Here is a 14305-nt window from a genome sequence, read left to right as displayed (position 1 = left end):
GAGCTTAAACCAATCAACAAAACAAGAACTTGACTAGCAGAGCAGAGGCATGACAATGAGAACCAAGCTGTCAGAGTTCTGTGTGAAATGAAAGAGATGTCAGGTAGAAATAAATTCAGCGCTGATGAGTCTTATTAAGCTGGACTCGGGAGCAAACATAGCTGAGAACAGTGAAGGACGCGATAGTGAGAAAATCATCCAAAGACAAATTTAACACAGTAAAAAAAGGACACTTTTTGTTGTTTTAATTCTTCTACGTGGGATTTTGATCCATTTGAGGTGATCTTTAAAATATTTGTTACGGAGGGTGAGGGACAGTTCAGTGGTTAAAAGCAATGGCTGTTCTTTTTACAGAACTCACATGAACCCTCACATACGTGTTCTCATACATTCAACACATATGTGTGTGGGGTGGGGGCTCACAATCATCTATAACTGCAGTTTCCGGAGATCAGAGGTCCTCAAGTATCAAGCATGCACACAGTGCATAGACAGACATACATGCAGGCAAAACATATACATAAAACTAAAACAATGAAAAAACATTTAGATGAAAATTTCAACATCTCTCTCTGTATGCGGTGTCTGTGTGTAATATGGCTATTGTTGAAAAATTAAAGGTGGAATTTTTATATGACTCAAATTCCAATTTTGGGCATAGACTCCAAAGAATTTAAAGTTGGGTTTTGAGATAGTTGTAAACACACGATGGGAATGTTATTGACAATAGCTAAAACAGAGGAAAAGCAAGTTTTCTACCCATGATTAGACAAGCTAACCATGGTATGTATATACAAATGTGGAATTCACCCTTACAAAGAAGGTCATGCTACATCAGTGAAACCCAAGGACAGTATACCACCCAGATGGCCACGAAAGGACCAGTACCCTTTTATAGAGACAGCAGGAAGAATGATGGTTCTAGGTGCTGGAGCGGGGATGTGGGATTATTATTTAATGGATATAAAACTTCATTTTGTACCATGGAAACAATTGTGGAAACGGATGTTGGCGGTGGCTGCACAGCTTGACGTATTTAGTACTACTGAACTGTGAAGCGGATGCTATGGTTCATGCTTGTGTGTAGCTGGTTAGAACAAAACTTGAGAATATAGAAAAGGTGACAGGGACATCTATCATGCATTTGATTGGTGTTTATAGAGAAGGGCTGGGGAGATGGCTCAGTGGGAGAGCACTTGCTGTGCGTTTCATTTCCAAGCACCCACGTAGAAGCTGGGCACGGCTGCCTGTGCCTGTGACCCCGGAACTGTGCAGAGCTCAGGCAGACACATTCCAAGAGTTCCCTGGCCAGGTAGCCTAGCCAAAACAGTGAGATTCAACGAGAGACCCTGTCTCAAAGAATAAGGTGGAGACTGACTGAGGAAGACTTCATATGCCCCTTCAAACCTGTGCATGTGCGTGCATGGCCACATGCACCCTACATACGTGCTCTCATACATGAAACACATGGGAGTAGGGTAAGGGGTAGAATAGGACTGTATCACAATTAATTAAAAATCCAGGGACAGATATTGGGGTTCAACCTGAAGGTCAGAAAAGCAAAGCAGCCAGCCACTGGCTCTTACCTCTACCTCAGTCTGAAATGGTGATTCTGCCTCCAGGAATCTCAAAATGAGACTCTGTCTGAGTGCTGTCTCCTCCTGTCTTGTATTCCTCTCTAGTGCTGGGATTAAAGGTGAACCACTATCACCTGGTTTCTATGGCAAGGTAGTGTGGCTACTGGGATTAAAGGTGTGTGTCACCACTGCCTGGTCTGTAAGGCTGATTCAGTGTGGCTGGTTTACTCTCTGATCTTCAGGCAAGCTTTATCTATTAAAATACAAATGAAATATCCCTGCTTAGGACCAGTGAAACCATAACAGACTATCAGGTGGTAGACATGGTGAGGGACCTCCTAAGAGAAAGAAGTCTGTGATGGTCAGGGAGTGGGAGTACAGGTAGAGAAAAGGGAGGCAGGGAGGGAGTGTTCCTACCCACAGGGCAAGGGGAGGCCAGTCCTCAGCCCGAGGAGACAGAGGATTAAGAGAAACCTCTCTATATTTTTTTCAACAAAGAGATTTCATTTGGGGAAGAACGGATGGTGAGTTTTGAAACTATTTTCACATCTTTTCTACTCCCAGGGGCAAGTCAAAAAATGATACTTTCCCAACTGACGAATCTCGGGGATTTGCTCGTCATGTCTATTGACACTCTCCTATGTCAATATTTACAGAGTAGGGAAGATGCTGGCGCATAAACAGAACGGGGCCTTTCCAGTCTCCTAATCAGCATCGAATACGTGCGCACGCCCAGAGTCAACACTGTGATGGTGATTAATGTTGATTTTGTTAATCTGTAGGAAATAGGCAATTTATGTTACAGATCATAGCATTTAATAAGAAAACAAATCCACCCTTGTAAGCTTAGGTTTTACATTTAGGATTTCCTCTCAATTCCTCACTATTCTGGATTGTTTTGAATACTTTCCAGAATTATCACTCAGGGCCTTAGAGTGGTTTTTTTTCACAAAGGGGAACAATGCCTAGTTACCTTTCTGGATATCTCTTACTAGAGTGTTTCCCATCTCTCCTAGAAGCCATACCTCCATGGAATACCATTTGTTAGTGAGAGAGAGCTGGCATTTTGACCAATGCTAGAACAGGCTATGGTGAACTCAGTCCTAGCTCAGTCCAGCCCCATTCAACTGTGAAGCTCTCTGCAGTGCTGTGTCCTCTCAGGGTCTCTCTCGGCACCCAGAGATCTCTTGGCATAAAATCACTAGTCATATGAGTTTGTGAGTGAGGAGTAGAGATGGCGAACGATGCCATTGCTGTCTGAATTCCCACCATGAGCCATGTGGAGACAAGAAGTCTGGAACCAAGCAGAATGACACAGACACGGCCTCTATCTAAGCTGTTGTCACCTTTAGACCTCAGCCTGACAACCCAGCTTGAGCTGATGACTTTCAAGGGGTACTCTGTGGAGGTGGTGGTTCTTGAATAACTGCCTCGAAGCCAACGTTCTTGAGAGTAACTGGCTAAAAGGCCTTTGTAAAACACTGTGATGCTCTGAGTTACGTTCATCACTTAGCATCTCTTCCCACCAGAGTCTGTTCCCTGCCTGGGGGGCAACTACTTACCCTTGAATTGTGTTTGTTTTAAAGATCCTGATGCCAAATGATGCCAGTCATGCCCAAGACTTCCACTAAAGCAATCCAAGGAATATATCTCATGTTATTATGTATTCGTTTCTCTTACTCCTTTGTCACCCAGCCACAGTTGGTCTTGGCTTCAAGCTCATACAGGATGGAAAATATGACCTGGGCAAAAGGGTCAACCCCTATATTTTCTAGGGTCACTAAGAATGTGGAAGGGTCATAGAACCCACCTCACCTTGCCGGGCGGCAGGTGGCGCATGCCTTTAATCCCAGCACTCAGGAGGCAGAGGCAGGCGGATCTCTGTGAGTTCGAGGCCAACCTGGTCTACAAAAGCTAGTTCCAGAACAGGAACCAAAAAGCTACGGAGAAACCTTGTCTCGAAAAATCCAAGAAAAAAAAAAAAAAAGAACCCCCCTCACCAGAAGTTTACTAGGAATAAATAGAAACAACGCCTTCAGGCCTCAGAGCCACAAGGACCTCAGTCTATCCCAGGCCTCTCCTTGGAACAAGTCAATGGTTATTATGCTTGTCTCTATCAGTGAATAAAACACCTCCACTACGCTAGAAATTTGGGTTTGTTTTTATTTTCATTCTTCCTTGTCCTCCTGCTTAAACCTCTAACCACATCTAATCCTCCTGGAATCAAATAGGTTTCTTTTCTCTGACCTTCAAAGGCTTCATAACCCAGCCCCCAGGTACCACTTCCCCAGTGTGCTCTGTGTTGTTTCCCTCTGATGTCACGTCGTGCCAAGCCCCACCACCTGTCTTGCCACTTTCTTTCCTCTTCTGGGCAGGTCTTGTTGCTGGTTTCTCATAAATGGTACCTGCCCACTTGGCCGGACTCGGTTTGCTGTGCACTTGCTCCAGGAAGCTGTCCTCACTGGGCAGTTCTGTCTACTCTCCAGGCCTCCCCTCAGACAACTGTAGTAGAAATATTTAAAGTTATTTCAGTTTGTTCATTTTTCTTTCTTTTCCCCTTACTGGAGCAAAAGCAAGAACATGATCTGTCTTCTCCTCTTGAATGTTGCATGCCCAGGTCTCTGCATTCTGTCCAAAATATAATGCGCCTAAACAGTGCAACACAGCAGCACACAGCACACAGAACATACAATACACACACCACACAAAACACACACAGCATAGCACACACAGTACACACAGCACACACAAAATACACGTAGCACAGCACACACAGTATACACAATACACACACAGCACACACATACCATACAAAACACATGCAGCATAGCACACACAGTACACACACACACACAGCACACACAATTCACACAGCACATCACACATAACACAATACAGTTTACCCACACAAAGCAACAGAGCACACACACAGTGCACACAGCTCAGTAACACAACACACACAGCTCACACAGACAACACACACACAACATACATAACACACATACATAACACACAGCTCAGCAGGCATCTGGATGAGCGACAACTGAACCCCTTTCTCAGAGACAATGGGTGAGTGAAGAATCCTGGAAGTTTGCACGTGCACAGACCATGCCCCACTTCCATTTCAGATATCTTTTAAAGAATGGACCATTCTCAACCCAAAAACATAGATACTGGGTTGGCAAGATGGATCAGCGTAGAGAGATGCTTTCCATGCAAGCACGAGAGTCTAAGTCCCTGGATCCTGTCAGGCAAGAATGGAACGAGCCTCTGAAAGTTATACTTTGATGTTGGTGTGCATCATGACACACACTTGTAAACACACACACACATACACACACCACACATACATACACACACACAGAGAGCAAATACTCAAAAGCGAAACCACAGCTCTCATCTCAAAGGGAGTAAACATCTTATTCTGATTTATTGTTAATTTTGGAGTCTGAGTGACCATGGTATGAATCAACATAGTTCATGTTGTTTGAAGTACCACACTCCAATGTAGTAACAGCTTCATAGAATTTTCATAGTAACAGAACAGAGAAAGTTATAAATCAAAACATTAAAAAAACCACAGTGGCAAAAACATTGGGCAGGTTGTATGGCAAGTCTGCTATAGGCCTTAGATGCTGTCTGGTGACATTCTAAGTTTTGGGGTTGATGGAAATTAGGTGTCCACTTGAATATTAAAAAGAAATTTACCGGAGAGTTATAAGGATGTTAGGTCGCACACAGAGGTGAACAAGTAAGTGACTATTTGTGGGACGAGGAGGTGAAGGTAACCCAAAATACTACGGTTCTCAGCCTGCAACATCCTGAAACAGTCTTCCTGGAGAACATTTAGTACTGGTGTGGCTAACTTCAGTTCTCACTGTATTTTGGGATATTTTCAGATCATTTACCTGTAATTGGTTAAAAACACTAGCAGCATTCTAGAGCTGTCACATGGTCTGTGCTCTATAGATCCAGAAGGTACCCCGTTCTGCTTCCAAGATTTGAGAGCAGTCAAACCTCAGGTCAGCTTAGTCACAGTATCAGCAAGGCTCCAGTATTTCACGAAGCAAGAGGTGTTTCTGTCAGTGGCTGGAATTCAGGGAAAAAACACAAGATAGACATCAATGAAGTATCAACAGAGGTTTCTGTCCTACCTGATCTTGCAGCCATTCAGCCTTATAGTAATTATAAACTCTTTGGTCTCTTAGCAAAGGCTTATTACTAACTAGCTCTTATAACTTGAATTAACCTGTAATTCTTTTCTATGTTTAGCCACATGGCTTGGTACCTTTTCTCAGTGAGGCACTCTCATCTTGTTTCCTCTGTGTCTGGCTTGTGACTGACTCTGCCTTTCCTCTTCCCAGAATTCTCCTTGTCTGGTTGCCTCACCTATATTTCCTGACTGGCTACTGGCCACTTATTGAACCATTATGAGTGACAAATCTTTACATGGTACAAGAACATTATCCCACAGCAATGAAGACTGTACAAGGATTAGGTACCCATTTAAAAAATTATCTATCTGTGGCTATGACTATGAAACAATAAGCAATACCCACTTCAAACGCCTCCTCCATTGGGATGGACAATTATGGGAGAAGAAAATGTGACTCAGGGTTTAAAAAATTTGTAATTGGTTTTGGGGACAACAAGATTGCATACTTGTAACATATAATGGCACAAGATCTACATTACCAAAATATAGGGAAGGGAGCATAGTGTGGAAATATTGGGCCAAAGCAAGAATGAAAACCAGCTGGGCAAACTCCAAGCTCTGCATCTCTATGTCTGATGTCAAAACACTCTTCGGATCTCTAACTCCTTTCAGCTTTGTGAACTGAAACACACTTTTTTTCTCTTGGGTGGTTCCACTCCCTATTAGCAGCTCTTCTCAGCAGGATCCCACAGCTTTGGCATCTCCAGTATCTTGGGGTCTCCAAGGCAATTCAGGCTTCTCCTTCACAGCTTCACACAGCAGCCTCTCTAGGCCTCCATTCAGGGATACCCTGACCCTTGCTTGTCCTCAGTGGCTTTCCTTAGTCACGAAAGCGAATTCTATAGCCCCTCTCTTTTATCCTTAACTCCAGAACCACAAAGCTGTCAAGTTCTGTTGTTAACCAGGCCTGGAGCATGGTCCCTTCATTCAGTTCCATCTTCACCAGCTTTCTGTTTTCCATGGTGTCCTTCACTGCCTAAGCTTGGCTGTTCTGGAACTTGCTCTGTACACCAGGCTATCCTCAAACTCAGAGATCTCCCTGCCTCTGCCTCTGGAGTGCTGGGATTAAAGGCATGCACCACCACACCTGGCTCGAAGCTTTTCTTTAATTCCTTTTCACAAGTTGGAAACTTAGCTGGGTGGGATCTTTCCCTGAGGTCACCACTCCCTTTATTCCATTTCTTAATCTGTTAGTCTCCTTGAACAGAGGACTTAGCTCCATTCTTCCTGGTGCTCCTTTACTCCTCAAATTTTACATTTCATAATTTACCCTGCTCAACTTGCTCCATTTCATTATAAATCTTCATTAGTGTTACCACTAATCATGGCACAATAGAGTCTATACTAGGCTGTTTTGAGATTTCCTCTGCCAATGGGATTAGTCAAAAACCCTTCACTTTTACCTCAGGTAGACTCTTTGACAAGAACAACAAATAGCCACATTCTCTACCAAAATATTGCAAGACTGATCTCTAGGCCACATACTAACATTCTTCTCTTCTGAAGCCTCTTGAACCAAGCACCCACAGTTCAAATCACTTCCAGCACCACTGTCTTCCATGTGTCTACTAGGATAGACCATTAAGCAACGTGTAAAACATTCAACTGCTTTTCTAATTCACAGTCCCAAGGTCCATATTCTTTCAAACAAAAGAATGGTTAGGTCTGTCATAGTAATACCCAAGTCCCTGGTAACAACTTCTGACTTAGTTAAGGCTTCTATTGCTGTGAAGAGACACTATGACCATGACAATCCTTATAAAGAAAACATTTAATTGGAGTGGCTTACGTTTTCAGAGGTTCAGTCCATTATCATCAAGGTGGGATGTGGTGACATGCAGGAAGACACGGTGCTGGAGGAGCTGAGAGTTCTATATATTGCAGGCAACAGGAAGTGAACTGAGACACTGGGTGTGGCTTGAGCATATGTAAGACCTCAAAACCTGCCTCCACAGTGACACACTTCCTCCAAAAAGGTCATACCTACTTCAACAAAACCGCACCTCCCAATGTGCCACTCCCTTTGGAGGCCATTTTTTTTTTCAAACCACCAAAGGTGTCATTCTTGACCACCTGAGTTTACTCTCCAGGTCTCACATGGTGGAAGTAGAAAATCCTCAAGCTGCCTTCTGACTTCACACACACAAACACATATGTGCGCCCATGTAAATGTTCCCATGATTAAGTAAATATAAAATTTAAAAAGTGTTTTTGGAAGATTTCAGGAATGTTTGGAAAGGCTCTTCACCATCACCCTGCAATATCTATGGCCTTCATTTTTTTATTCTTTGTTATTCCTGCTAGGAAGGTTGAGTGAGACTAGGGTTTAAGACTAGGATTGCACTGGGTACCAAGAGATGGTAGGAAATGGAGAAAGAGGAAGGGGCTGGTGGGTGTCTGTCCAAGCCTGACTATGCTAACTGAAAGGTAGCTGCCATCTTTCAGTGAGGCTGGGATTAGCCCCCACTTCAAGAATGAAGGAATGTCTCAGCCATCTTCCAGTGGGCTGGGATTAGCCCCCACTTCAAGAATGAAGGAATGTCTCAGCCATCTTCCAGTGGGATGGGGTTGTCCCTACTTCAACAATGAAGGACTGTCTCTGCCATCTTCCAGATTCCAGTGTGGTTGGAAGTAGCTCCCACTAGGATATTTTCTGCTGGCAGTAGGCTGTGTCTATACTGTCTGCCTCACTAACCATTTCTGATGGGTGGAGAAAGGGGTGGGTTGAATTTACATGGGAATTCTATCGAGAATCTCATCAGCAAGAGATGTTCCTCTTCTTGACACATGCTCCAAAAGGAGGTGTGAGAACGGGAAGAGCGGCTGTTTTCTGCAGACGCTTGAGCCTCCCTCCTCCAGGTGTGTGGCCGATGCATTTTACCCTCCTTTCCACCTCTGCAAATCTGACTTAAACTCCCCCACCCTCTCTTGTAATGTGTGGTGTGAAAGCATAAAGACTCTGGCAGGCTAAGCACAATGTAGATAATAAGCCTATGGCTTAATTGTGGTTGTTAGTGGGGAATTTGACGGCGGCACCTCAGCTGGTACAATTAGCATTTCATCATCTTTTATCACGGTGCCCTGCGTTGACTGTGGTTCTGCTTTGAAGATGTCAGCAGCCACTGCGTGGCACTTTCAGTCCTATAGGTCGGAGAGTTTGGCGTTAGTGTTTTAAAGTTGAGAAAGCAATTTGTGTTTCTGCAGACCGGAGATGATTCTTGTCGTATTCTTTTGGTCCTTGAGCTGTTTTGTTGGGGTCAAGGGTAAGACCTTAGAGGCTGCCTGGGCTTTCCACACAGGTCTATTAGCTGGATCACCCTGGGTGAATTGTTAACCCAGCTATCCCTCAGCTTCTTCATTTGTGATTGGGGATAATAATACCTGACCACCCTGTGCATCTGAGGAAATGTGTGTGCATGGTGGAAACCTCATCATCTGATGACTGAATCACCCTTGCATCATTATGGCTGCCAGCATCTTCACTGTCACTGTCTAAGTTAGCTTGGGGTGGAAGGGCAAGCGAATGAGGGAGGTTATGGGCTAGGCTCATCCCACTTTCCCACCGTGATATTCTCCGAAGAGGCAAGCATCCCCAGGACTTTCGTAACTGGACTTTTGTTGATAATGAACTTCTGAGCCTCCTGAGGGCTGGGATCACAGGCATACACCATCACACCCAGTGCAATTTTGGCCCTTTTGGGAGATGTAGCATGGGATGATACTAAGTTTCTTGGTTGTAGGGGAAAGTTAAGGAAGCTAAATAAAAGTCTATCCTAACAGCACAGTGCCTTGGTAGTCATGGGCCAGGGCTTTATGTATCTTAGCCAATTACACTACAGACCCATGGATTAGGTACCATTATCACCACTACAGATAAAAATCTCAAGAATATGGACATAAGTAAACCTTGAGCTGGGAAGTCTGAGAAGTGGAACGTGAATAAAGAGAATCTGGCTGGAAAGAACTATGCTTTTAATTAGAAATGTCATGCGTGCAGGTTCCCTGTGTATTCTTGGGCTGTGGTATGTAAACAGAGACTGAGTTCTCATTTCCTGGCCACCAGAACCAAATCATCAAAACAAAACTATATTAATTATAACACTGTTTGGTCAATGGTTCAGGTGTATTCCTAGCTAGCTCTTACACCTTAAATTAACCCATTTCCGTTAATCTGTGTATCACCACAAGGCTGCAGCTTACTGGTATGGTTCTGATGTCCTTCTTCAGCAGTTCCATGGTATCTCCTTGACTCCACCTTCTTTCCTCTCTTATCTCTGCTTGGATCTCCTGCCTTGCTATATTCTGTTCTGCCATAGGCCAAAGCAGCTTTTTCTTATTAACCAATGCCAATAAAACATATTCATAGCATATAAAGGGAATCTTACATTAGCTCCCCCTTTCTATCTAAATAAAAAGGAAGGTTTTAACCTTAACATAATAAAATTAGATATAAAAAACAGGTATCAAGCAAGAATTGCACTTACAATATTTAGTCTATTTGTATCTGGAAAATTTCATATCTAATTTATCTTTTATCATAACTAAGGAAAACTATAACTATCTCTCTTCAACTCCCTCAAAGACCCCAGACAGATATATTACCTAAGTAAACAGGAAGTGCATTATAAGCTACTTCTAACTTTATAGAAATGACAGAGACACCTTGCTACCTATATCAGTTGGTAGAACATGAGACTCTTACTCTCAGGGTTGTGGGTTTGTGCCCCACTTTGGACACCAATTGAAGCATAATTAATAAAGTCTCAGAGTCTAAAATTGGCATTCAGTCTGAAGACCCCAAAAGCAAAATAGACAGCCACTGACTCTTACCTCGAACTCAGTCCAAAAATGGCGATCCTGCCTCCAGGAATCTCAGAATGAGACTGTGTCTGAGAACTGTCTCCTCCCATTTTATAATCTTCTCTAGGGCTGGGATTAGAGGTGTGCACCACTGGGATTAAAGGCATCCGCTGCCCGGTTTCTAGGGCAAACTAGTGTGGCTACTTGGATTAAAGGTGTGTGTTACTACTGCCTGGTCTGTAAGGCTGACCAGTGGGGCTGTTTTACTCTCCCATCTTCAGGCAAATTTTATTTATTAAAATAGAAATGGAATGCCACTACATTTCTTTCATCAGCATTGTTGTAGTAGGCTCTGTTTGTAAAAAATATCCAGTGACTTATGGGGAAGGGGTTGTATTTTTAAAGTTAAGTTAACCTCATGAATTAACATGAACACCTAACCTAATATAGCCAGTGATAGTGGGTCATGTCTGCCATCCTAGTACTTGGGAGGTAGAGGCAGAAAAATGGGAAATTCAATGTCATTCATAATGAAATAACAGCTATTGGGTCAGACTGGGACACATGAAACTGGGTCTCATAAAGAAAACCAAACCAAAACAAAAAGCTTAACCTCCTAAAATGACACCATTCTGGCCTGTAATTCTTACAACACCATAAACCAGAAATATGTATCCTTTAGGGCTCTTGTTTTAAATTGTGATTTTAAATGGCACATTTGTGAAAGTAATATGTGAAGTTTCATACTGTGGGACAATGGTCTTGTACACTGTAAAGATTTGTTACATGTATTGGTTTAATAAAATGCTGATTGGCCAGTAGTCAGGCAGGAAGTATAGGTGGGGCAACAAGAACAGGAGAATTCTGGGAAGAGGAAAGGCTCAGTCTGCAGGCATCACCCAGACCCAGAGGAAGCACGATGAGGATGCCTCACTGATAAAAGGTACCAAGCCACGTGGCTAAGACAGACAAGAATTATGGGTTAATGTAAGATATGAATTAGTTAATAAGAAGCCTGCACTAATAGGCCAGCCAGCTTATAATTAATGTAGACCTCTGTGTGTTTCTTTGGGACTAACAACTGTGGGACTGGGTGGGACAGAAACCTTTGCCAACTGTTTCAGAACACTCTATACTATGTGATAATTAAAGGAAGTTGTGTACCATTACTACATATTTTTACCATTTCTGTGCAATGAGAATCTTAACAAAATTTTCTCCCAGCTATTTTGAAATATTCAACACAATATTGATAACCATAGTCACCTATGTGCAAAAGAACTCCATAACAGTCTCTTTGCCCCATCTACTGCGAGAAAGAAGACCATTCTCAGCAATCAGATGGTCGACATTCCAGAAAATGTGGACATCACTCTGAAGGGGCGCACAGTCATTGTGAAGGGCCCCAGAGGAACCCTCTGGAGGGACTTCAATCACATCAATGTAGAGCTGAGCCTTCTTGGGAAGAAGAAGAGGCTCCGGGTTGACAAATGGTGGGGCAACAGGAAGGAACTGGCCACCGTCAGAACCATCTGCAGCCACGCTCAAAACATGATCAAGGGTGTTATGCTGGGCTTCCTCTATAAGATGAGGTCTGTGTATGCTCACTTCCCCATCAATGTCGTTATTCAGGAGAATGGGTCTGTGGTTGAAATCCAAAATTTCTTGGGTGAAAAATACATCCACAGGGTTCGGATGAGGACAGGCGTTGCTTGTTCTGTCTCTCAAGCCCAGAAGGATGAATTAATCATTGAAGGAAATGATATTGAACTTGTTTCAAACTCGGCGGCTCTGATACAGCAGGCCACAGCAGTTAAAAACAAGGATATCAGGAAGTTTTTGGATGGTATCTATGTGTCTGAAAAGGGAACAGTGCAGCAGGCTGATGAGTAGACAGACTTAAGTTACCAGCTCCAGAAACAAGATCCTGAATTTTAATACGATTTGTGGTGTCTTTTGGGACAGTAAAAGACTTGTATTGATTAAAAAAAAAAGAACTCCATAACGTACTCCTCTATCTGTAACTCTACCCCTGACTAATCTCTCCTGATATCCATCTTTCTACCCTTCCTGGCCTTGGTCATCTCCATTTGATATTGTGATTTTATGAATCAGCTTAGCGAAGTCCACACTGAATTTGGAATCATGTGATGTTTGTCTTTCTATGCCTGGATTATTTCACTTAACGTGGTCCTCTCCAGCCCCACCTATTTTACCACGACAGAATTTTGCTCTTTCTGTTAGATAGTGTTCTTTCCACCCCCCGTGTGTATGCCTGTCTCTCATTTTCTTTATTCATTCATCTATTGAGAGATATATTTTAGGATTTTTGATTGCCAGTTACAGAAAACACTGGAATAAGTTTAACAGTTAGAGTTCTCTCCCTGCCCAAGGAATAGTCAATATGAAAAACCAGGGGTCAATATTGCTGTACTGGCATGAAGACTCGAGTGTGATCACTAGCTCTCATACAAATGCTGGCATGACACACTTTTCCAGTTTTTGGAAAGCGGAGGTGGAACTGGGTCCCTCAACCCACTCGATTACTTTTAATCCATTTGGAGTCTTTTCAGGTTGCATTCTGCGCCGTTGAAGTAGGATAGCTGCACAGAGGTAACAACAGGCTGGGGAAGCGTGGGAGAGCCTGCCAGGGTAAGTTCCAATGCTCTAAATGACATCATGGGGTGGTGATGAGTCAGAGACTGCGGCAGATTCCGAGGTCACAGGCAGGTCTCTGCAATGGCCTGGGAAGTGGTTCTTGCATACTGGTGAATAGACCACAGCTGTGTCTCTTTTTGCTAAAGCTGGGGGGTAAGAACATCAACTCATTGCTCCACCATTTTTATTTCCCACCACTTCTCAATCGGCTAGATGAGAGGAGGCAAGTGGTCCTTGTTTCCCGATGCATGCTTTGAAGGAAACACACAACACTGTGTATGGCTGAGTAGATTTCTGCAGTTTTCTCCTCCTCCTCCTCCTCCTCCTCCTCCTCCTCCTCCTCCTCCTTTTTTCCCTTTCTTTTACTCTTCTTCCTCTTTTACTACTCTTCCTCCTTTTCTTTTAACCTAAAATACCAAACTGATCTTTTTTATCTGACAAAACTTACATAAAGTCTCCCTTTCATCATCTTTTCCCTTTGCTATTCTAAACAGATGATAAAATCTTCTTAACCACTGGTACCTGGGTATCCCTCAGTCAATTTGCCTTTATTGCCACTTACCCAGACCTCATTGGCACTTCAGCAATGCATCTTGGGATCATTCATGCCTGGCTTATGGGGTCACAGCACTTCTGTGTCTAGCCTTAGGGACATCTGCTGCCTATCTCTTTTGCCTTAATGGTCTTTGGTCCCATTTGTTCCTGGCTGTCTATTCTTGTTCAATGGTAGACATGGCTTTGTCTAGTGCTTGCATGTTAGTGCTTGCAGGTACTCATGATGATGAATCTAGGAGTGTAGAATATAAAGAAAATACGGTCCAAACATAGAAGTAAAATGAACCTCTGTTCAGCCTCTTGAACCCAGAAGTAGGAGCTGATGCAGAAGACATTGGCCTGGTGTCTGGCTTGTTTATCCTTAAGGTACAATCTTCAGTGCTTTTACTCTGACAAAAATTTTGCCAAACAAGCTTAAGATGGGGTGTAGGTGGATTTTTCTGTCCTGCCTTCCAGCTCCAAAATAACCACACTGAGACTTCTTATTAATTATGAAAGC

General features: G+C 43.2%; 1 protein-coding gene across 1 annotated transcript; it reads left to right on the top strand.

Annotated features, from left to right (window-relative positions):
- The first annotated feature begins 4763 nt into the window (after nt 1-4763).
- LOC130876400 (60S ribosomal protein L9-like) lies at nt 4764-12486 on the top strand. Its single transcript, XM_057772906.1, has 3 exons — nt 4764-4828; nt 8809-8955; nt 11910-12486. Exons 1-3 carry the CDS (start codon nt 4764-4766, stop codon nt 12484-12486), a joined length of 789 nt encoding a protein of 262 aa, XP_057628889.1.
- Nucleotides 12487-14305: the final 1819 nt, after the last annotated feature.

The sequence above is a fragment of the Chionomys nivalis genome, chromosome 6, assembly GCF_950005125.1.
Source record: "Chionomys nivalis chromosome 6, mChiNiv1.1, whole genome shotgun sequence".
NCBI lineage: Eukaryota > Metazoa > Chordata > Mammalia > Rodentia > Cricetidae > Chionomys > Chionomys nivalis.
Note: the sequence above shows the minus strand (reverse complement) of the source record. Positions and strands in the feature narration are given on the sequence as shown.

Excerpts from the sequence above, each read along its gene's own strand:
- LOC130876400 (XM_057772906.1), top strand. The coding sequence starts at position 4,764 with ATGGATCAGCGTAGAGAGATGCTTTCCATGCAAGCACGAGAGTCTAAG. Across the intron at positions 4,829-8,808 it reads AAGTCCCTGGATCCTGTCAG|TGGGGAATTTGACGGCGGCA; the intron begins GCAAGAATGGAA and ends TGTGGTTGTTAG. Across the intron at positions 8,956-11,909 it reads TATAGGTCGGAGAGTTTGGC|AAAGAAGACCATTCTCAGCA; the intron begins GTTAGTGTTTTA and ends ATCTACTGCGAG.